The sequence below is a fragment of the Cibotium barometz genome, chromosome 24, assembly GCF_041138505.1.
Source record: "Cibotium barometz isolate CiBa-2024 chromosome 24, ASM4113850v1, whole genome shotgun sequence".
NCBI classification, from domain to species: Eukaryota; Viridiplantae; Streptophyta; class Polypodiopsida; order Cyatheales; family Cibotiaceae; genus Cibotium; species Cibotium barometz.
In genome coordinates, this window is record NC_141069.1 from 16,457,280 (window position 1) to 16,482,332 (window position 25,053).

Sequence of the window (25,053 nt, forward strand, 5' to 3'; positions counted from 1 at the left end):
ATGCAACTGACGGAGGGCGGTAAGGCTGCAGGTCTATGTCCCCGTGCATGGGCTAAAAAAATTGCCACGTGGCCAAGGGGAGCAAGGTGGAGAAAAGGCACAATTTTGAAGAGGGAAAACTGGAATGGATTTAAAAAATTGGGCAAATAAAAAGGAGGCCGCCCAAATGGTCGCTGGCTCGCTTTTGTCCTCATCATCTGGAAAGCTACTATTATGACACGAGCCATCAACCATGCCCCTGGCTTGCCAGCTACTCCACGTGTACACGTTACCTCTACGTCTTTAAGCTACAGCAAAGTCTCAATACTTTTGTTGGTTTGTTTGCAACGTCTACCTACATTCAATCTACTTTCTTTGATAAAGCAAATAAATATTATTATTCTCGAATGGTTGATTTGCAGCTAAGGGAGAGGTGGACAGTGTGATTAGTAGTCGAACTGAGCGTGCGGTGATCTGTCGTAATTTTCCATTATAAGATGGATTACACATGTAATGAATGCAAGAGATGGCGATCAAGAAACGTAATTACGATGATTTAAAATTTTGTGTGTTATATATTATGGACTAATTTGACCTACTCGAACCGCTAGTTTTTGCCATATGAAGCAGCCATTTGGCAAGATTTGAGGTGATGGGCGGTTGGCCGCATATAGAAGGCTCGGTTGTAGAAGCTTTCTATTCACAAGCGTTTGGTGCTGCAACATTTTTCTTGCATCGGTACGACCTTGCTTTTTTCGCATTTTTTAAAATAAAACTCATATCGGTTCTTTGCATTTAACTTCCTTGCATTTATCAGTTTAACTTCTTGCATTTCTTAAAAACCCAAATCTGTTTGTTGCATTTCTCATTAGCCTTTTTACATTTTTCTCTTAACCCAAATCCTTTTTTATTATTTTTTCTGTGCAACCCAAATTGAGTTCTTTTTTTTTTTGGGGGGCATTTTTCGATCAACCCAAATCAGGTTAAACAGAAGCGATGGTGATGATGGGCATTTTCTTTCTCAAAAATGATAAGGAGATAAGACTAGGCAGTTTAGCTTGATCAGAGCTGCCGCCTCTCATACCTTTCGAATCAGCCTTCTATGCCTACGCCCCAATAAACCATCCATCTGCAGAAACCCCCCATTGAGCTCAGAAAGCTCTCCATCTGAGCTCACAAAATGAGCCCACACATAACTCTGCTAAGCAGGGTAAGCAGGATAATTAACAGCTCAAACCTAGACACAGTTTGCTAACCTAACCATGGTTAGGATTCAAGGTAAGCTAAAAAATAACCTGGAACACATGCTTTAATCTCTCTAATTATCTTACCCCTTAAGATGTAACCATGGTTAGTTTTATTTTAAGCTCCTGTTTTGTTTTGCTAGGTCCTTCTAAGAGCTTAGTTTCATCATATGTGGTGTCATCTGAGGATGAGTATGAGGGCTTTCCTGAATCATACCCCGTCATTGGACTCTATGATAGACCTCTCCCATGTTGTGGATGCGGCATCGGCTGGTTCTCGTAAGTACCCATTCATTCATTTTCTTCCTACATTGGCATTTAAATTCTCATTTGGTGATGACAATGTTAACAAGGGGGCTCTCTTGGCGTTAAGAATTTCCAAAAATTTGTAGGCCTTTAGAGTCTTTCTATTTTTTATTAAATTATAGGAGGATGGGTGGAGGCACTAATCATCTTCGTGCAGCATGCACAAGAAATATTTAGTTAGTTCTTATTTACATGGTATAGCATCAGGGGGCATGGTATGGCATCATGAAGGCATAGGTGCTTCCTTATCTTACTAGAAAGGATGTACACAAATCCATAACCCAAGGGATTATCAACTTAATGAATGGAAGCGCCAATGATGAATGATGGCCAAGGTTAACCTCAAATTATGGATTTTGCATGAGATTTAGCATAAGAGTTTCCCGTGTTGCAAATCCCTTGACCATGGAGAACCATGTGAGCGTGGCTTTTGAGAAGGAAGAGTGAGCAGAAATGACCTTAATAATCATATATTCTGATACTAAGCAGCATAGATCTGACAAGCACAGTACGGCCAAGGAGGAAGTGAGAGCACACATGAACATGGCCTTCAGTAAGTGAAGCCACACCCCATTGAGAAGCATGTTAGCAGTCTCTCGTGGTATCCGTTGGAAGGAAGCAAGCATAGATACTACACCCACACACTCAGCTTGTGCTCCTATTCATAGAAACAAGCTATTTCTCCTTCAGTTATCATGGCCATGTCTGAGGAGTGAAGAAAACCTAAAAGCTGATTTCCAATCCAATTATTCGATGTTTCATGTTTGCTTCATGTCCTCTTATGCATGGCCTCAAGGGTATTACATCCGCCTTCAGCATGCAAACCTAGAATGTGCATTTTTCCTCCTCTTTCAGGGGCCATAGGCAGTTCTGAACTTTGCCTATGTGACCTAGCCACATAAGAAGGGAATGGATGTGGGAATGTGGGGACAATGTATCATGGGAAGATGGATCTGGAGAAGGGGGTTGGGGTGTGGGTGGCTGTAGAACAAGCTCCTCCACGGGTTAGGGTGGACAATGTATGATGGGGAGATGGATCTGGAGAAGGGGGTTGGGGTGTGGGTGGCTGTGGAACAGTGGGTCGCAGAAGTGTTTCACCAGGTGTTATCCTGTGGTATGGGTGGAGGCAGGGCGATTCCCATTCGCCATGGTTGTGGGGAGGCACCACGTCAGTCCCATGGTTTTGTCTCGTCTTTCATGATCTTATGCATCTTCAATGCAGTTTCATTGCCGCAAGGGTGATGCATCATCCGCCCTTGGTATGCAAACCTAGAATGTGCATTTTTCCTACATTACAGTGGTCCTACCTTGCACGATGGGCTGAGTCTTTCCACAATGGGAGACTGGCATTATCATGCAATGAGTGGACCCATAACCATTCTGTTTCGCCATGGTCATGGAGAGGTGCCACATCAGCCACTAATTTGTCTTTGTCTCTGTGCTCAAAACACTCACACGTCTCTTTTATGCAGAATCCCCTAATACGAGCAGAGAAACTGAAACACGCACGAATTGATTTGAGTAACCTGGTCATTACAAAGTGTACTGTGAGGATCTCTCAATCAGCTCTAGCCTGTTGCGAAACACTAATCACATATTAAATCAATCCAAGACCTCTCAGGGAGGGATCTGGTTAGCTGACCACCCAGCCTTAGCTCCATCTAGGAGCAGCAGGCTAGACCAACATGGTGAGCACACATCCTCACCCAAATCCTGGCATTTCATACAACTAATATCCATCTTTCAGATGTTAGGCTTGAGCAGGGCATAAGCTTGTTCAAGGTCCTGACTTCCCGTGGGTTCTCCTTACTTATAAAAGTTCTTAATAATGAACCTGTGATTCACTTATATAGTTTATTAAGTGAAGTTTTTATCAAGTGAGGTGCCCTGAAGTCCAAGCCCAGCTCCCAGATATTGGTCTCGAGTGTCCCATTGGTTCTTTCCACTGATGGAAGTCCTCAATAATGAGCTTTCAACTGCTTTATATAGAAAGTGAGGTGCCCTGAAACATCACTTTACACAGGGTTTGACTTAAAATCAACTAAAACTCAATCAATGTTATAATCCTGTCATTATTGGTATCAATTAACATTAGCCTAGCCAAACTAGTTCTGACTTGTGGGGACAAAAAACTCTCTGGTTGAGTTTCGACCCATGTTCTCATCAAACAGGAAGGAAACCTGTTCTTAATTTGCATCAGTTGGAGTCTTTTTTTAAGGTTCTATAGCATTCACACTTTCTCATCTCACCAAAAGCCTTTTGCTTGGAACCATCTTGATACGGCATGAAAGAATGTGCTAATAGATTCGTTTCCCTTTATTGAAACTAAATCTAATTGATAGATGGGCCTTTGAAATTGTCTCTGAGCTTGAAAGAGAATCTTCCCATGGATAAGTGTGAATGGTAATCCTCGCTGCAGTTACAGGCTAAATGTGGGTGGATAATTTTTGTTGGGTACAATTACCTTCAAGTGTGATGGACGCCCTTCATAACTGGAGCCTTGCTAGCAACACCACCCCCCCCCCCCCCCCCTTTTTTTCTTGCGGCTGCCTCATCCCACCTCTTGCCCAGCCTTGCCCAGCCCCCCGAGCCACAGCGCGCTATCCCTTCCTCCCCCTGTTTCTACTGCGTGTAAATCATCCCACCTCTTTCGCCTTGTCCAGCCCCCCTAGCTACAGCGTGCTATCCCTTCCTCCCCCTGTTTCTACTGTTGTACCCCACTGTCCACCCCCATTTCTTCCCCTTGTCAGTTCTACTCTCTTTTCTCCCCCTTTCCCTTCCCCCGGAGGATTCCATGGAAGCTGCTTCATCTTCCTCCATTGGGGCCGCCCTCAATTGCCTTGTTTCTGACATGGACCTCCAGCTCTCATCCTCTTCTGTAACGTCCCTTGAGGTTACAACCTTGGTTTGTAAGTCCTTTCACCTGCTTGTGGGCACGTTTTGAGATCTCTTGCAAGCTGCCCTTGTTGACGAGCATGCATCATCGACATCCAGGTTACAACCTTGGTTTGTAAGTCCTTTGACTGCAGACCTGCTCGTGGGCACGTTTTGAGATCTCTTGCGAGCCGCCCTTGTTGACAAGCATGCATCATCGACATCCATTTTCTCGGTAACGTGTACATCCAGATTTAGTCATGTCGTTGACACATGTTCATAGTTTCCAAACCTTTTCATAAACACGTTTCAGAAATGTTTTGTTTTGGGGGTACAAGTCAGAAATATGCTAGATTTGGCTCTTATATACTTGGCAGAACCTGTTACACAATATGCATATCATAATGGGGGGAGGTTTGGAGCAGCCTAGCAAAAATGCCCAAATTTAGAGTCTGAAATTTTGCAAAAAAATTGAGTAAAATCAGCAAAAATGGAAGGTACCAACCTCAAAAGCAGGGTGCACAGGCCCGAGGCTGATCTGGGGCTAAAATCAGTTGCAACAGGTTGCAGGAGAGGAGGGTGCCACATTTCGTACAGTATACAGGTGTCAACGTGGGTGGTTGTCAAAATTGGTTATGAAACACATTTTTCAGCAACTATGTCCCAATGCAGGACAATGTGCTTGTGTATTTCGTGACCTGGAGGCACAGCTTCTCTCTTCAAACTGTGACCATTTACGGCCACAGGTTGCTTCTTTGGCCTACCCAAGGAATATTTCAAGCTTCTCCTGATGATCGAGTGGTCAATCTGCAGGTGTCAACGTGGGTGGTTGTCAAAATTGGTTATGAAACACATTTTTCGGCAACTATGTCCCCATGCACTTGTGTATTTCGTGACCTGGAGGCACAGCTTCTCTTCAAACTGTGTCCATTTGCGGCCACAGGCTGCTTCTTTGGCCTACCCAAGGAATATTTCAAGCTTCTCCTGATGATCGAGTGGTCCATCAGCCAGGTTCTTGAGTCCCTTTCCCCCCTTCCCCCTCAAGACAGCGGCAGTAGAGGCCGTTGCCTGGGTGGCATGACACTCTACCCTTAAAGTGCTTATTGCCTTCCCAGATGACCTCCTTCGACATCTGGCAATCATGCGGCTAGATGATCCCTATTTCTTGCAATGGATCGAGTTTTCATGTTTGCCAAGGCAGTGTTTCATCTGCCGGCAGATGGGATGTAACGGGGGGTGCTTTTCTCAGAATTACTCAACAATAAACATGATTAAATTCACAAAACATGACATAATCCACAAATCAATCTACACAGTGCACCACACTAGTGGCCAAAGATGGGCCGACTCCCCCCTTGTCACGTGCATGCGCGTGCCATGGCTAATCCTCAGCATGAACAGTGGAATCCCTGATTAAGTCAGCATGTAGAGCATCATCATCTTCATTACCATCATTGTTAGCATCAGAAGCATCCTTAGCATCAGGATCAGATCATCATCATTATCCTCAGCATCAGCATCAGCATCAGCATCAGCATCAGCATCAGCATCAGCATCATCAGCAGCATCAGCATCAGCATCAGCATCTTCATTGTCATCAACATCACCGTGGAAGGCAGGGAGGACTTGTCGGCAGCCAGCAGGTGTCCATGCAGCAGGCGGCCAGGTCATAGGCAGTGGCCAGCATAGTATGGGCAAGTCAGTAAAGAAGCACAGCACTTTATTGAACATCCCATGAATATTATTTGTCCAGAACAGGCCAACAGCCCCTGTAGCTGGCCGACCAGCTCCCTTCCACACATATATAAGCCAAGATAAACGATCAGTTCATTCAAGTGATTCATCAGTCATAGAAGTCAGTAGAAGTTATGTAGGGGCCAGAGGTCACCCCTTCGGAGCTGACCAAGGGCCTAACCATGTACAAGCATTTACCAACCTTTTTGTACCATATTAAACACAGAAAACCTTGACACGAATCTCTCTCTTCTTCTCTCTCCTGTGTCTTAATCATGTTTGTTTAGTATCTTGTTTTTAATCAAAGCTTAGGGCTGTGGATTAAGCAGCAAAGCTTCTGTGCATGCAACACCCCTCCTCCTCCTCCTCCTCCTCCTTCCCTTTTCTCTCTCTTCTTAAGGTATATGTATCACCAAAAGGAGAGAGATGTGGCTGCCTGGGGATCCCCCTCCGACTTGCATGTGATTTTTCCAAGTACAACCAATATGAAAGAGAGTCTAGTGACAACCAGTTACAAGGCCAAAGTTTCTCACGAATCTATGACTATCAGCCACACTATGCCCACAAAACCTGGTGACTTCTGGTCAGTCACACTATTCACATGCCCAAAGTGGTGGTCTCAATCCTCTAGTGCTTCCAATTGTCTTCATAGGCAGTTCAGCATTGCTTCTCGTCCATGCAAGAGCACTAGACAGGTGTGCCTCACTTCCCCTCCAATCACGTTTGTACATTTGAGCAGCATCAAAGTGTTGAAGGGGCCCTGTACCATCAAAACAGGGCTCAAAGTTTGATCAACCATTAATGACCAGCCCATGACCACAGAAAGTAACACTTGGCCAGCTCTGTGCAACCCAAAAACAGCCTTTAGGCAGGTGGGTGTTATTAACTCAAAGAACTCAATCTTCAATGCAATCTTTGAGTTCTTTCCTTTTGCCCCAAACAATTTGTCAAGTGCTTCCCCTGCTTCTAGAGAAGGCTCAAGGTCGGAGATATGATGAATATTCTTGTCACTAAGTGTGCCAATGCAATAATAGCCAATGCTTTATCATCCTTAGTGATCCATGCAAGCTTAACATCTCTTCCTCATTTGGTGCATGATTCTCATACTCCAAATCACACTAGTTTTTTGCCTATCTTTTTAAGGGAGAGATATGCACTAATCATCATTAAGGTGTGTCATTAAGCCATAAACCTCTTTTGTAAGGGATTAGACACTGCCACTAAAGATATAACCTCAATTGGTAAGACCTTCCCACATCAAAAAATGGCATCTCATTCCATAAGTTTAGATAAATTTGATGAAAATGATTTCCACACTTAGATCAAGTATCATCTCATGAGGGAAAGTCTTTGGAGTGTGGTCAATGGGAAGGAGAAAAAGCTTTCTACCAAGGGTTTTGAAAAATGATGCAAATCAGAGTTAAAGCAATGGAAGTAGATGTTGTGCTTATGGGAGAAAAGTGTTTTTTTTTCCTAGGAAAAAGATCCTTCAATTAGTTAAAGAAAAAACAACCACAAAGGGCTAAGTACAACCACGAAGGGCTAAATTCAAACTCGGCTCATATAAGGGCGGGAAACAAGTGATCATAAGGGGAAGAGATGCTTCTCCTCCGGCTGGCCGCTCTATGAGGAGAAGGCTATCTCATACAGGGGGAGGGGCGGGAAACAACCACACAGGGTGTTTGTAATGCCAAATGGGGTCACCGCCTCTATCTGTGAGGAAAGGGCCAGGCCTCCAAAGTCTCAAGAAGGCTTCCTGCCGCTTCTGCATGCAGTCAGAACCTCCCTATAGCTTCCCCCACTGACCGCGGAGGGTGCGAATGATGTCGAGCCATATGCTCCAGATGGAGTGGGGGTATCCTCGATGGCCTCGCTACATCTAGCACGCCAGATGTGCCAGGCTACTATGCTATTGCAAATCTCCCATCGTTGGCATGAGATTGGTCGCCAGACACCTGTAGGTGAGGTTGTGACTAGTATTACTGCAATACGATGGTGGGAAACTTGAAGGGCAAGGCCTCCCTCATCCTCCTTGTAAGTCCTGACCACTCTAGCCTCGGTGGCCCAAGCGACAGTACCCCAAGTGATGATCTGGGTTGATGCCCTGTCGATAGCGAAGATGTGGAGAATCCGTTGCCAAACTTGCTGAGCCTTCGGGCAATCCCAAAGGCACTGTCGCTGAGACTCCTCGGGGTGGCCGCACCTCGGGCACCTCGGGCCAGTTGCTGACCGACCTCCGACTGCTAGTCATGTACCCACCGCCAGACTCCTGTGTGCTTCCAACCAAAGGAAGAGTGTGATCTTCCTCGGCCGAAAGTTATCCCAAAGCCTCTTCTAGAAATCTGAAAGGAAGCGCTGTGATAGGCCCTGAGACTGCCAGTGTGTTGCTGCTGCTAGTGTGCCATCTATCTCCGGCATTTGGATCTTGCGGCCGAGCCGCGCTGTATATGCAAAGAAAGGGGCATCTAGAGTCTCCACCCGATCTGTGGGATCATGCCAAGTCCACTTTCCAGGCTCCCACTGCAATCGTGTGAGACATAACCAAGCCAAAAGAGAAAGAGATCTGTTGCTGTACGGCTAGATCTATACGATCAACAATTAGCAAATGTACGGCTAGGACACAGAAGAGAGATGAAAGCGATTGCTTGCTGTACGGCCAGCACAAGAGATACCACCAGAAGGTTTGCTGTATGGCCAACGCTGAGAGGAGAGAGAGAAAGCTGCAGTCGGCCAACAGAGGCAACCCCCATGCCTTGCTTTAATAGAGTCAACCACCTCTATAATAGCTGTGCTTTTCCTTTTTGCCCAAAATAAGCTAAACTTGCCTAAAAATATCAACTTTATGCTTTTCCCAAGCTTATTGGCCAAGTTTGCTCTAGGCGCCTCTTTTGTCCATGCCCAAAATAATAATAAGTCCAACCAAATTTTAATAATGTGTGAACACACCGACTTATAAATCTTATAAGTCACTTTGATGAATAAAATCCCATGTTGCTCATGTACTGCACCTATCTTTCAGGCCAAACTTTGCCAGTAAATGCTCTAGCTTTCTTCTGTCGAAAATCCCCATTCACACCTTGGCTCTGCTCAATGTGTGAAGCATTGGTCAAGACTGGTGAAGGGACCAAATGGTGATATCCCCTCCGTCTTATAAAGCAGTTGTCCATAGCTGTATTTGCTTGATACCATTGAAATATCCTCCAAGTATAGTAGATCCAGTGCCAATCTGTAATATTCCATAATCCAAGCATTTAAAGCTATATATCCAGATCCACGATCCGAAGTCAGATACGGGCACAAGAGCCAACCGTATCAAGAAAGAATCTTTATCCATATCCGGGTCAACAACTCTGATAATAACGAGAGACAAGCACAAGAGCCAACTATAGCTATAAGTACTTGCAAAAGAAAATTAATCAGCATACATAGCCACAAAACCCGTACACATGCCAAACATGGTTCACATGTCCATATGGTTTACATGCTCGCCAGGGTTTTCCCTTCCATGAGGCTTTACTCACTAGGGTCATCGACCCTTTCACGAGTCCAGATATTAACTCACTAGTTACCAACTCTAGTTCACAGGGTCACCAACCCGAAGTCACTCACTACGGTCACCAACCCTTCTATGAGTTAATGAAACACTCACTGGACAGAGTCACCAACTCTTCCATGATCCCATGAGTTCAGGTAGTGAGTAATTAGAGTCACCAACTCCTCTCACTAACTGGAGTCACTAACTCCTCACTGGACAGCGTCACCAACTCTTCCATGAGTTCAGATTTCTCACTCAACAGAGTCACCAACTCTTTCATGAGTGCAGATACTCACTAGAGTCACCAACACTTCCATGAGTGCAGTATAACATAAGATAAGAATAAATCATAGGCATAGAGATCATGGTTCTCCATAAACATGTCTACGATAGATAGTTTTACAGGCATTTCGGCTGATAAAAGAAATACATAGAAAAATCCTCGAACCATGAGATATCCATGAGTTCCATAAGTCCACAGCATCCCAATTAAAGGGAGCGAAAAAACAAACTCCATCCCAGTAGATTGGGGGGCCTTCCATGAAATCTAAAAAACAAATAACGCTTCCAGCCCAAGCACTCAACAAGGGGAGAAAATGCAAAGCTTCACACTAGGCCCAATGTGGATCTCTCATGCAAGGCCCAACCTCACACAGACACTCGTGTGGATCTCTCAAGCCATGCTCAATCTCATGTTGGAGCAAGGATGTTTTCTAGGTGAGAAAAACCCTAATCTTCGCGCATGTGGGTTCCAAGTTCTTAAGAGATAGCAAATAATCATCCATCAACATTTGAGTGTGCATGTGGAATTATCTGAGCCTTAGTGGTGTGGGATGTGCCTAGGTTGTTTTGGTGTGAACACTCTTAGGTGTGAACACCCCTTATTAAGGGTTGGGTTAGATGATAAGGCCTAAATGCCTATAAATACATTGTACATGGTGTGAGTATTATCATTCATAATACAATCATTGTGTTCATGTGCAATCTCTCTCTCACTTGAGCTCTATTGCATCTCTCTCTCTCTCTCTCTCTCTCTCTCTCTTTCTCTCTCTCGTCTTTGTCACCATCACATAGTTATTGGGGAACGCCGTTCCCCCCTCTTGGAAGCTCCGAAACATGGGGGAATGTTCCGAAACGTTCCCCCACAAGGAATGGCCAGGGTGTCACCAACAGGGGGGACCCGGAACAATAATAGATCAACACTTCAAATATTAGACACAGAGCATGATAACACAGTGGAAGAACCATAAATAATGCTAAAGGGAATGTTCCGGAACGTTCCCCCACAAGGAATGGCCAGGGTGTCACCAATAGGGGGGACCCAGAACAATAATAGACCAACACTTCAAATATCAGACACAGAGCATGATAACACAGTGGAAGAACCATAAATAATGCTAAAGGGAACACAACACTGAGCCAAAACAGACGGCCCCCTCTAGGAACAGCATCAGAACAATTCTTGCCCAGATTAACTGTCCGGTGCCAAGATGCAAACACCTCTAGAAAACTGTCACAAAACAGTCCCCAAAATCACCTCATAAACCATCCATATCTCAGCCCGGTACGGAGCCAAAAGCTGCCTCGAACTCCATGCCAAATCAGCCCCAAAACTGAGCCTCAAATCAGCCCCAAAAGAACTGCTCACAAACTTGTCCCAGATTCCTCCAAAACCGTCCCCAAAACAGTCCCAAATCTCAGCTCCAAGATCAACCAGATATGCGAGAGATAAGAGGTCTTCTGACACCACCAATCCGCTATACAGCCTGCACACAGCCACCCTCAACACCTACACAGCCAGCGCAAAGAGAGAAAAGAGGAGCTGTATCACTGCTGAACTCCCTGTACACCTAGCGTATGAAATGAAAGAGTGCACAGAGCGGAAGCAAAGGGACACTAGAGTGTGCTGAATAGAGTGTGCAAGAGAGAGAGAGATATGGAGCAACTACGCTGAATATACTGAAGCAAAACAATCCCAAGCAAGAGACACTAGAAGTCTCATATCATAAGTGAGGGAGCAAAATATGTACAAGACTGAATGAAAAGTGACAGGCCAGCACCACCTATTTATAGGTGAGGTATGCTGGCCGACTGGGAATGCATATGCTGGCTGACTGGGAATGCATATGTGCTGGTCGACTGGTAAAATACCAAAACAGCTGGGAAAAATCCCAAAAAAATATGGAAAAAGGGGTGGCCAGCCCACAATCAAGGGCCATACAAAAGGGACCAAAAGGACACCAGAAATGGGCAGAAACTGGGGATGAATGTGCTAACACCCCCTCTCAGCACGAGATGCTGAACAAACTCCGAGAAGCCGAAGAAGTCGTCCTTTGTCAAAGACAAAAGAATGCAGCAACAACAGGTACCAGGGAAGCTCCACAAGCAATCTCCACAGCAACTCAGCTACAAAAGCAACAGAAAAAGCTGCTAGGTACAGTGCTCCTCTAGAAGAAAACAACCATGTAGGCTGTGTTGTGCTGCTCTAAATATGGGTGCCAAACCCAAATGTAAACACAGTGCCGCAAAAATCCCTAGAAGCCTGTAGCTCCAAGAAGATAATACCCTCAAAAGAAATAGAGTCCATCTGCTCCAACTCTGTACCAAGAGTAGCCAAATGCTGTATAATAGCATCCTCCTCGAAGGTCGGCATCGCCAGATGTAAGAACTCAATTGCCCCCTCTGAAAACTGATGTCGGGACTCCATAGGCCCAACCAAATCCAAATCCCAATCCCAAACCCAATCCTTCAATCCTTGGAAGTACCACTGTGCCCCAGGCACGGTCACGGACACACCTGACCACAATCCAGAATCCTCACACAGAGTAAGGAAAATAGGAACATTCACAGTAGTGGTAACTGAAGTAGTAGTAGCCTCCTCAATAGCAGCACACATCGTAGAAGCAAGCTCCTCCACAGAAGGCAAAGGGACCAGCAACACATCTTGGTCACTGGTTGATGAAGAAAGAATCGGAGGTGAAGCAATAGGAGACAAATCCCCCTCAAAAGCTGTGAGCAAGGATAGCCCACTGTCTTCCTCAAAAACATTACCAAAGATATCATCCTGGCAAGGAGAAGTATGCACAGAAACTGAAGGCAGGGCAACAGGAGAAACAAACTCCTCAGATGCAGTGAGCAAAACTGGCCCACTATCCTTCGCCTGTAGGAATATCTCCAAAACTGGCCCACTATCCTTCGCCTGCAAGAACATCTCCAAAAGAAGTATCCACAAGAGCATCACCATACAGGTCACAAAGCAACTGCCACACAGAGAAAGTAGAAGCATCATCAGGAGCATAGATGAAGTGTCGAGAACCAAATCCTGAATAACTCAATGCTGAAATTAATTACAACACACGTGCATAAGATAGCAATACATATTGGAAGCAAAGTTGAGAGACATATGATGGGAAACCCTCCCAAGATGGGAATTTATTTATTCTCAATCTAAGTACTTTAGGATTGAGTTCAGTTATAATCAACCTGAGAGTGAAGAAGAAGTAATCTTCACTCTCACAGACCATGCAAAAGTCTATGCTAATGAACATACTAAAATAAGCAAGTATGCAAATGCATTTTCTTACAATACATAGATAGTGAGAAGCCCGAATGGGAGAGAGAGTAATCAGCCTTCTTGTGGATGCAGAGCTGTACAATGGTTGCAACTTTGTACTTGATCCAAAGATGAGGGGAAAAGAGACTTTATAAAGCTGAAATTGGAGTAATAAGAGAGCTAAAACTTGTTTATAGACTTGCTGCAATAATGGACAGCATGGGAAAAGTTGGAAGATGGAGTAGTTACATCATGTGGAAGCGTCGATAGAGGTAGGGGTTGTACCCAAGTGGTGTGGGCTACTTTAGGGTGAGTAGGGATTGATTTACAACAAGGGAGTTGTGTGTAGAATGAGAGGAAAAGGGTTGTATTTATATGAAAAGAGAGCTTCAAGGCTTAAGAGGGAAAGTAAGGCTGAAAAAGATAGGTGTCCAGCCACATGTTAGACGGTGGGACAAGTGGAGGGACACTTGGAAACTCAAGTGACAAGTGTTGGGACACTTGTCCATTCTTCTAGAACACTTGGAGCTCAAGTTACAAGTGTTGGGACACTTGTCCATTCTTCTAGAACTTTCTGTGGTGAGGTGTAGTAAGATGTTTCAATTTTGGATAGTCTCCTCGCGCAAAGGGCTTGGGGTGGCTCAAATAGGCGTAAGAGTAGAAAAATCATGATGGCCAGAGGGGTGCAAAAATGTTGTGTACAGGGGGCCCAGAAAGGTGATTTTTGCACCCCTCTGGCCCTCCTTTATTGTGTGACATATTGTGTGAGACCCCAGCTCTCTGCGCATCGAACTCCTAGGTGCTAGCAGCGGACGTAGCAACCTCTTGCGCAGGGCAGAGCTTCACACTCGGAGCCTCGCCGCCCACGAACGTCCGAGCAAGGGACTAGTTCGACGGAATGTCCAGGACCTGATTCTCCCCATTTACTCATAAATGGGCATCTCCCCATGTCCCTTCACTTGATTGGACCCCAATTCACTTACTTATTAAGAGAAAATTCGTGTTTTCTCTTCATGAAGGTTTTTGGAGGCTGAAAACTCTGTTTTTCCACCATTTCTCTCCATTTCCAAGCTCTCCATAGCCATACCCAACTTGCTAGGGTGTTTTTCCAAGCTTCCAAGAGTGTTTCCAAGTGCTAATCACTCTCCTACTCACTCCCAATGACTGAAATTCAACAAAACAACTCTCTTTATTGCTGTAATTTCTGGTCTTTTTGCTGAAAACCCTAATTTCAGCTCTCCTTTCTCAAGTTGAACCATAGGGGAAGCTTTCCCAAGGTTCCCTTCATCCTCTTGAAGACTTTTGTCGTGAAGAAAGGCGACAAATCAAAGATCTCAACACTCCAAGGACTTCCATCGCGAAGACTTCCGCTGTCATCGACTGTACTTGCTATTGGTAAGCTTTTATGCTTAAATATGGGAGCAAGTAGCAGGAGGGAGGAACCGGATTACAAGATCACATACCCTGTGTAGTGTTCTCTTGTCCTACGTGCTCTCTTGCAGATTGTTGCTACCATGTGTTGGTGGAACAATAGAGAGCAGATGGTAGGGAACATGGGCACTTGAGAGGGTAGTGTGGGTTGCAAGTCTACATCGACCACCACTTGTTTGCAATACTGTATTCATATGCATTGGTATGGAAATCTGGTCAGAAATGCCCATGACACTATGTACTTGATTCTCCCAAGATCAATATACTTTATTTGAGGGAGGGGTCGGCCGTTCCGGCTCATTGTGTGTCTCTTGTCAATTCAGCAATTTACTTCTTGTATTTTGAGCAAGTGTCCATCAAATCTTAGTGTATTTAAGTGTATTGATTAGCATTGTGTTCAACCAAGTTACATTGGTATCAGAGCATACGGTTCTCTTTCACTTCTATCATGAGAGACGATCACCGTGAACACTAGCTATCTCTACACTTAGAACATTATGGACAGCCCTACAATGAATGTTGGAGATGCTAATACAAGAGGCAGGGACATTGAAATGCATGCCTCCAATGCTTTATAAGATGAGCAAACTCATGTGGTGCACAATAGGTAGGGAACATGAATATGTGGGATAGCCGTCCCGTGGCAAAGAGAAGATGCAGTAAGAAGAGTTCATAGTCTTGAGGGCTGAACTTACTCGTATACAGGCTCTTCTCCATGCACAAGAAGAAGAATTGAATCTCTACGGCCGCGAGGATCCATTGGTACATGACCGTTTGAAGGCCAAGAAAGCTGAATCTTATATGGATCATGCAATGGCAATGATTGCTCAAGAGTTGCACATGCAACCGAGGGATGCAGCACGTGCATACTTGGCTCGTACCGAGGATGCCTATGCAGAAAAGGCAACCATCCCACATGTCTTGGAATCTCCACAAGTGTCCGAACAAGAACTTATGTCTAAGAGGATGAATCTCCATGCTATGGGAGAGGAACAATCAGTGACTTCACGCCATGCAGGAATACCTTATGTAGCCCGTGAAGGATACAATGTTTATGGCAATGGTCAAAATGTATGTCAAATGCCATTGCCGGTTGAAAATGTGCATGCACAACACATGTAACATGGGCTGCAATTTTTTGTTGGTGCAGGTATTCCGCGTATCTCTCATCCCACTCATGCCTTCGAGTGTGCTCGTGAGGGAGAAGTTATGGCTGAAAATGTATCAATGCATGTTGAGGGGCCAGCCATGCCTCATGCTTACAGGGCACAATTATCTATGCCTTATGCATTACCTTTTGGTCCAAAAATGATGCCAGTCACACAGGGGCTGTCCTAATGGACAAACATGGGGGAAAACATGTTGAGATGCACACATATGTATCAAAGTCTCGTGACTTCAAAGCCGGAGACAAATCTGTGAAGTTTGACACATATCATGGGGAATATGATGCATCAAAGGCACTTGCTTTTATTGCCCAGTTTGATATTGCTTTCAGTGATGAGGATTTCACTCAGAAATCCATGATCTGGCATGTAAGCATGTTCATGAAAGGCACTGCTGCTGGCTCACGGAGAAGCTCTCACCGAATCCTGTTAGATCATGGGAAGAGTTCAAGGAGAGGTTTTATGCTCAATTCTTGCCTCCCAATGCATTGAATGAGATAACAATGAAGTGGGATTGGGTAAAGCAAAATGAGAATCGGTAAATGTATATGTACAAAAGTTTTGGAAAGTGCTTTTGGAGGTATCTCCATTTATGCATGTCACCGAGGCGGAAAGGAAGAGAAGGTTTTAATCGGGATTGCAACCCGTGTACAAAGCGGGACTACAAATGTATCCTGGTCATACCTTACACCAATTAATCGCAGTCACCACCGCCACCGAGCAATTGGAACTCAAATTGAGTCGATCCAATAAGGCTAAACCCTCATTTCAAGGTAAAGAGAGGGTTGTCCAAAACCTGCAAAATGAATGACAGTCACCTAAAAAGGACCAAAACCAAGATAAAAACGGTCCAAAGGCTCAAAATAACACTACTAAGAAGCGTCCCTTCAAACTGAGAGACTATGGTCTCACTCCGGAGTAGAAAAAGCAATATATGAGTGAGGGGAAATGCTTTACTTGTGGTAGCACCGAGCATATCGCAAAGGCATGCCCAAATAAGAAGAAGCGTGATAATGCAAATGCATCAAAGCCTAATGTGCATATGGTTCCGGATGTGTAGGGGAACACTACACATGATAGCAAAGATAGGGTTGTATGTAAAGCTTGGGGACAGCTCAAAGATCAGCTCGCTTTGTTCATGTTTGATGATTGTGCATCTGAAAATTTCATATCCACACAGATGGTAGCTGCTTTGGGTATTGAAGTGGTGGACATGGGTCCTCAAATTAAGCAGGGGTTACCTTTGTTGGTAGAGAAGTACAGGTCATGCCTATTTTTGGCAAGTTGCGCATACACATTCAAGGCTATGTGGATCATGAGGATTTTCTTGTGGCACCTTTGAATGGTTGTGATGTATTGCTTGGAAAGCCTTGGCATACATGTATTGATCCGTGCAAGGCTTACAAGACCAACAGGATCACCTTTATGCATAAAGGCCGAGAGCATGTAATTGATGCTGGTGAAGACGGTGATACCATTCCTCTTGTATCTCATGTACAAATTAAGAAAGTAATGAAAAAGAGTGTTTTTGCGTACTTGATTTTTGTACGAGATCATGTTAAGGAAAATAATGTACATGTAGATACTCTTAGTAATGATAGGTTGAAATTTTTGCCGGAGCACAATGATTGTTTTGCTGATGAGTTACCAAATGAGTTACCACCCATATGACCGGAAGATCATCGCATTGATCTTGTGCCGGGTAGCTCACCACCTAATAGGCCAGCCTATCGTGTAAGATCCCAAAAGAGGAGATCATGAAGCAAGTGAATGAGCTTATTGAGAAGGGTTTGGTTCAGCCAAGCTCTTCCCCATATTGTTCACCCGTCCTCTTGGTTCAAAAGAAGGATGGATCCTTTCGTATGTGTGTGGATTATAGAGCTTTGAATAAGCTTACCATCAAGAATCGGTTTTCGATTCCACGCATAGACTACATCCTTGACAAGTTGGATGGATCGGCATGCTTTAGTCGAATTGATCTCAAGAGTGGATATCATCAAGTGCGTGTAGTGCCTGAGGATGTACACAAAACTGCTTTCAGGACAGCATTTGGGCTTTATGAGTATCTTGTTATGCCTTTTGGTCTTACAAATGCCTCCGCTACATTCAATAGAATGATGGATCGCATATTCCGTGGGTATAGGAAATTTACAGGTGTCTTCTTTGATGACATCCTAGTCTTCTCGAAGACCAAAGAAGAGCATAAAGCTCATTTGGCTATTGTTTTTGAAGAGCTTCATAAGCATAAACTCTTCATAAATGCAAAGAAGAGTGAGTTCTTCGTATCGGAGATACATTATCTTGGGCATATTGTGTCCAAAGATGGAGTGCGCATGGATCCTGCAAAGATTGATGCAATTCGAAATTGGCCCGAATTGAGTTCCGTGCATAAGATCCGTAGTTTTCTTGGATTATGCTCTTACTACCGTAGGCGGCACTTTGCATGGATTGCTTCTCCTTTACATGATAAGAAGGCGGCCGTGTTCAAATGGACTAATGTAGAGAGAGATGCATTCCTCAAATTGAAAGATGCAACTACTCATGGTCCAGTGTTGATCATTCCAGATTTGCAAAAGCCTTTTTGTGTGGAATGTGATGCATCAGGAAATTGCATAGGAGCTGTCCTTAATCAAGAGGGACATGCCGTGGCTTATGAGAGTCATAGATTGCATGATGTAGAGCTATCTCTTGGCATTTATGAGAAAGAGCTCTTGGTTGTAATTCATGCACTTACTATATGTAAACATTACCTTCTTGGGACTGATTTCACTCTGAAGACAGATCACCAGAGTTTTGAGGTATTTTCTTACTCAAACTAAGTTGTTAGAGAAGCATATGAGGATGGCCAATTTCCTGTCTATGTTTCATTTTCAGATCTTGCACACCTCGGGAAAGAAAAATGTAGTGGCCGATGCATTGTCACGAAAGCCGTATGTAGCAGCTATCTCGGTTGCCTCTCATGGGGACTTGTCTACCATGCGTGATTTGTATGATACGGATGTTGATTTTGCCACTATTTGGGCTGATTTGATGGCTGGTCATGCACATGCCTCATATGTGATCAAAGAGGATTATCTCATGAAAGATAATTGCCTATGTGTGGTGTCTGACATGAGGCAAAAGGTTTTGGATGAGTGCCATGCTCCTCCATATGCTGGTCATAGAGGCATAATGCCTACTACGCACATGATTGAACGGTATTTCTTTTGGCCAGGTATGCGGAAGGACATAGAGGCACATGTACGTGCATGTATCACCTGTCAAAAAGTCAAATTTGATAGGCAAAAGGCACCAGGTTTGCTTCAGCCATTGCCTACTCCCGCGCCCATTGCCTATTCCCACGCAGCCATGGGAAAGCATTACAATGGATGTCATTATGGACTTGCCACGTACCCAACAGGGTAATGATGCAATTTGGACAATTGTGGACAGGTTTAGCAAGCAAGCTCATTTCTTGCCAGTCAAAAAGACCATCAAAGCTGAGTATATGGTTAAAATATATCTTGTACAAGTGTTCAAACATCATGGAATGCCGAAGTCCATTGTGGGGGATAGAGATCCCAGGACTACAAGTCTCTTTTGGCGGGCCTTATTTGATAATATGGGCACAAATTGGACTTCTTATGAGCTTATCACCCTCAAACGGATGGGCAAAGTGAGGCTGCAAATTCAGCCGTGTTGGATCTGTTGAAATGTTGTGTGGCGGATTAGAAGTCTTCTTGGGAGAAGTACTTACCGCTTGTGGAATTTGCTAATAACAACACGGTACATGCATCCACGGGAAAGGCTCCGTTTGAAATTGTTTATGGCAAGGTGGTTTTGCCACCCATCCTTCGCACAAAGGATGAGATATTTGCAGCAGCTGATGAGTATGTAAGAGACTTGGATATTGCTTTTGCTCAGGTGCGGACAACCATTGCAAGGTCACAAGACAAGCATAAAAAGGCTGCCGACAAGCATAGAAGGCAATTGGATGTTAAAGAGAATGATTGGGTATTGCTGAAATTTGAGAAAGCAAGACTTGCAAAGAGGCCTGGCAAAGAGGGTGCATATCCTAAGCTTGCAACCAGGTATTATGGGCCTTTTCGAGTGATTGAGAAGATCAATGAAGCGGCTTTCAGATTGGCATTACCTAGTCATTGGCACATACACAATGCTTTTCATGTGAGTCTCCTTCGCAAGTATGTAGGGCCGGAGCCGAGTGAAATGGTCATTGAGGATCCACCAGAAGTGGATGAACTTGAGGAGATCTTGTAGCTAGAGCAGATTGTGTATCACAAGGAACGCAAACTTGCTGCAGGCAAAGTTGTGAGGCGTTACCTTGTGAAGTTTAAGAACTATCTTCCCATTGATGCTAGATGGGTAGATGAAGAGTTCTTCAGAGATTGCCCGCATGTGCTTCAGACATATTTGGATGCTTTTCAGTTGCGGAAAACTGTTTAGAAGCCGGGGGGGATGTCACCATTTGGCCACCCAATTGGTCCACCCGTGCTTTCTTATCATGTATGTATATTGGACTGGTGTCCATGGCAGTTGTTTATGCCGGGGATTGATGCCACTCATGTAATACTGTAGACTTGGCTTTCCGTTGGGACTTGTGCCTCCATGTACATGTTCGGAAATGCTTGGTGGATTGGTGTTCCATTGGGTCTGGTACCTCGTGTACTTGCCTGGAGCACGTCTATTTTGGTATAGTCTGTAACTTGGTTGAACACAATGCTAATCAATACACTTAAATACACTAAGATTTGAAGGACACTTGCTCAAATACAAGAAGTAAATTGCTGAATTGACAAGAGACACACAATGAGCCGGAACGGCCGACCCCTCCCTTGAGTAAATTGTATTACTATTGGAGAAATTCAATACATAGCTTCACGGGCATCCATTGCCGAATCCTCCATGCCAATGCATATGAAATTCAGTATTTAGAAAACAATGGTATGTCGATGTATATCACCAAGGAGCTGCCTTGATGCCCGGCCCGACTTCAGTGTCCATATTCTCTACCATTGGCTCTATGTTCTACCAAGCAAGGTAGCAACATCTTCAAGAGCACATAGGACAAGAGAAATACTACACAGGGCGGCTAAACAAGGAGTCCTGCCCTTCTACTGAATAAGTAATGACAATACATTGTCCAATTAGCTTACCAGTCTTCATAGAAGTTGTTGCATGCGGAAGGCTTCGCGTTGGAAGCTTTAGAAGTGTTGATATCTTCAATTTGCCGCCCGCAATCCTTCGCGACAAAAGTCTTCAAGAAGATGAAGGGAACCCTGGGAAGCTTCCCCTATGATTCAACTTGAGAAGGAAGGCTGAAATTAGAGTTTTCAGCAAAAAGACCAGAAATTACAGCAAAAATGAGAGCTGTTTTGCTGAATTTCAGTCATTGGGAGTGAGTAGGAGAGTGATTAGCACTTGGAAACACTCTTGGAAGCTTGGAAAACACCGTAGCAAGTTGGGTATGGCTATGGAGAGCTTGGAAATGGAGAGAAATGGTGGAAAAACAGAGTTTTCAGCCTCCAAAAATCCTCATGAAGAGAGAACATGAATTTTCTCTTAATAAGTAAGTGAATTGGGGTCCAATCAGGTGAAGGGACATGGGGAGATGCCCATTTATGAGTAAAAAGGGAGGATCAGGTCCTGGACATTGAGTCTTGTCCACCTCGGGACTTCAGTGAGTATGAACTTGGAAGCAGTCATAATTTATAAGTGACTTTTGGGCGCCCAAACTTTAATGAAGTGGGAACGCACTCACTTATAAATATTGGCTTAAGTCCTAAGGGCTATTTGAGCCTAGATTGGGTAATACTTACCACCTGTTCACATGCCACACAACCATGTCAGCAGACAGTTTCACACGCACGGTTCACGGGCGGGCGTCCTCTTACCCGGAACTACACATTGGTTAAGCAAGCATGAAAACAGCATGCAATTTCAATTGCATTCAAGCACATAAAGATGCTATGCAATGCAGCATTGGCATGAGCAATTTCCGTTCATGAAACCATATAAGACCAGGCGTTTCCAGGCAAGTATATGCGATACCAGACCCAGTGGAAAGCCAATCCTCCAGGCGTTTCCGGGCATGTACACAAAGGCACAAGTCCCAGCGGAAAGCCAAGTCCTCCAGATATTCCGGGCATGATAACGTCAAGTCCCAGGGGAATATCATATCCAACTATATAGCATGACACGTGTCAATCACATGCATAGGCACATTACATAAGCCATGGACACCAATCCAATATGTACATAGTGTGAAAGCAAGAGTGAACCATTCCCATTTAGCATCAATGGGAAGATAGTTCTTAAACTTCACAAGGTAACGCCTCACAACTTTGCCTGCAGCAAGCTTGCGTTCCTTGTGATACACAATCTGCTTTGGCTGCAAGATCTCCTCAAGCTCATCCACTTTTGGTGGATCCTCAATGACCATTTCACTGGGCTCCGGCCCTACATACTTGCGAAGGAGACTCACATGAAAAGCATTGTGTATGTGCCAACGACTAGGTAATGCCAATCTGAAAGCCACTCCATTGACCTTCTCGATCGCTCGAAAAGGCCCATAGTACCTGGTTAGGATATGCACGCTCTTTCAGGCCTCTTTGCAAGTCTTGCTTTCTCAAATTTCAGCAGTACCCAATCATTCTCTTTAACATCTAATTGCCTTCTATGCTTGTCGGCAGCCTTTTTATGCTTGTCTTGTGGCCTTGCAATGGCTGTCCGCACCTGAGCAAAAGCAATATCCAAGTCTCTTACATACTCATCAGCTGCAAATATCTCATCCTGATGGGTGGCAAAACCACCTTACCATAAACAATCTCAAACGGGGCCTTTCCCGTAGATGCATGCACTGTGTTGTTGTATGCAAATTCCACAAGCGGTAAGTACTTCTCCCAAGAAGACTTCTGATCTGCCACATAACATTTCAAGAGATCCAACACGGCTGAATTTGCAGCCTCACTTTGCCCATCCGTTTGAGGGTGATAAGCTGATGAGAAGTCCAATTTGGTGCCGATATTATCAAATAAGGCCCGCCAAAAGAGACTTGTAGTCCTGGATTCTCTCTCCCCCACAATGGACTTTGGCATTCCATGATGTTTGAACACTTGTGCAAGATATATTTTAACCATATGCTCAGCTTTGATGGTCTTTTTGACCGGCAAGAAATGAGCTTGCTTGCTAAACCTGTCCACAATTGTCCAAATTGCATCATTACCCTGTTGGGTACGTGGCAAGTCCATAATGAAATCCATTGTAATACTTTCCCATGGCTGCGTGTGGGAATAGGCAATGGCTGAAGCAAACCTGGTGCCTTTTGCCTATCAAATTTGACCTTTTGACAGGTGATACATGCACGTACATGTGCCTCTATGTGCTTCCGCATACGTGGCCAAAAGAAATACCGCTCAATCATGTGCGTAGTAGGCATTATGCCTCTATGACCAGCATATGGAGGAGCATGGCACTCAACCAAAACCTTTTGCCTCATGTCAGACACCACACATAGGCAATTATCTTTCATGAGATAGCCCTCTTTGATCACATATGAGACATGTGCATGACCAGCCATCAAATCAGCCCAAATAGTGGCAAAATCAGCATCCGTATCATACAAATCACGCATGGTAGACAAGTCCCCATGAGAGGCAACCGCGATAGCTGCTACATACGGCTTTCGTGACAATGCATCGGCCACTACATTCTTCTTTCCCGGGGTGTGCAAGATCTGAAAATGAAACATAGAGAGGAAATTGGCCATCCTCATATGCTTCTCTGACAACTTAGTTTGAGTAAGAAAATACCTCAAACTCTGGTGATTTGTCTTCACAGTGAAATCAGCCCCAAGAAGATAGTGTTTCCATATAGTAAGTGCATGAACTATAGCCAAGAGCTCTTTCTCATAAATGCCAAGAGATAGCTCTGCATTATGTAATCTACGACTCTCATAAGCCACGGCATGTCCCTCTTGATTTAGGACAGCTCCTATGCAATTTCCAGATGCATCACATTCCACACAAAAAGGCTTTTGCAAATCCGGAACGATCAACACTGGACCATGAGTAGTTGCATCTTTCAATTTGAGGAATGCATCTCTCTCTACATTAGTCCATTTGAACACGGCTTTCTTCTTTGTCAAATCATGTAAAGGAGAAGCAATCCATGCAAAGTGCCGAATGAACCTGCGGTAGTAAGAGCATAATCCAAGAAAACTACGGATCTCATACACCGAACTCAATTCGGGCCAATTCCGAATTGCATCAATCTTTGCAGGGTCCATCCGCACTCCATCTTTGGACACAATATGCCCAAGATAATGTATCTCTGACAAGAAGAACTCACTCTTCTTTGCATTTATGAAGAGTTTATGCTTATGGAGCTCTTCAAAAACAATAGCCAAATGAGCTTTATGCACTTCTTCGGTCTTCGAGAAGACTAGGATGTCATCAAAGAAGACACCTGTAAATTTCCTGTACCCACGGAATATGCGATCCATCATTCTATTGAATGTAGCCGGGGCATTTGTAAGACCAAAAGGCATAACAAGATACTCATAAAGCCCAAATGTTGTCCTGAAAGTAGTTTTGTGTAGATCCTCAGGCACTACACGCACTTGATGATATCCACTCTTGAGATCATTTCAACTAAAACATGCCGATCCATCCAACTTGTCTCAAGGATGTCGTCTATGCGTGGAATCGGAAACCGATTCTTGATGGTAAGCACATACGAAAGGATCCATCCTTCTTTTGAACTAAGAGGACGGGTGAACAATAAGGGGAAGAGCTTGGCTGAACCAAACCCTTCTCAAGAAGCTCATTTACTTGCTTCATAATCTCCTCTTTTTGGGATGCACTTACACGATAGGCTGGCCTATTAGGTGGTGAGCTACCCGGCACAAGATCAATGCGATGATCTTCCGGTCGTACAGGTGGTAACTCATTTGGTAACTCATCAGCAAAACAATCATTGTGCTCTTGCAAAAATTTCAGCCTATCATTACAAAGAGTGTTTACATGTACATTATTTTCCTCAACAGGATCTCGTACAAAAATCAAGTATGCAAAAATACTCTTTTTCATTACTTTCTTAATTTGTACATGAGATACAAGGGGAATGGTATCACCCTCTTCACTAGCATCAATTACATGTTCTCGGCCTTTATGCATGAAGGTGATCATGTTAGTCTTGTAAGCCTTGCACGGATCAATACGTGTATGCCAAGGC

At 44.3% G+C, this 25,053-nt stretch overlaps 1 protein-coding gene across 2 annotated transcripts in view; it reads left to right on the forward strand.

Annotated features, from left to right (window-relative positions):
- The first annotated feature begins 323 nt into the window (after nucleotides 1-323).
- The window catches only part of LOC147624939 (large ribosomal subunit protein eL20z-like), a 33,695-nt gene continuing 8,965 nt past the window's right edge, over nucleotides 324-25,053 (forward strand). Inside the window, exons 1-3 of one of the 2 annotated variants that reach the window (XM_086818179.1) lie at nucleotides 324-717; nucleotides 962-1,257; nucleotides 1,367-1,502. In XM_086818179.1, coding sequence (XP_086674305.1) covers nucleotides 1,242-1,257; nucleotides 1,367-1,502 — 152 coding nt within the window. In that variant the 5' untranslated portion in view covers nucleotides 324-717; nucleotides 962-1,241. The remainder of the gene's footprint in view (nucleotides 718-961; nucleotides 1,258-1,366; nucleotides 1,503-25,053) is intronic. The other variant, XM_086818180.1, reaches the window with a different exon arrangement.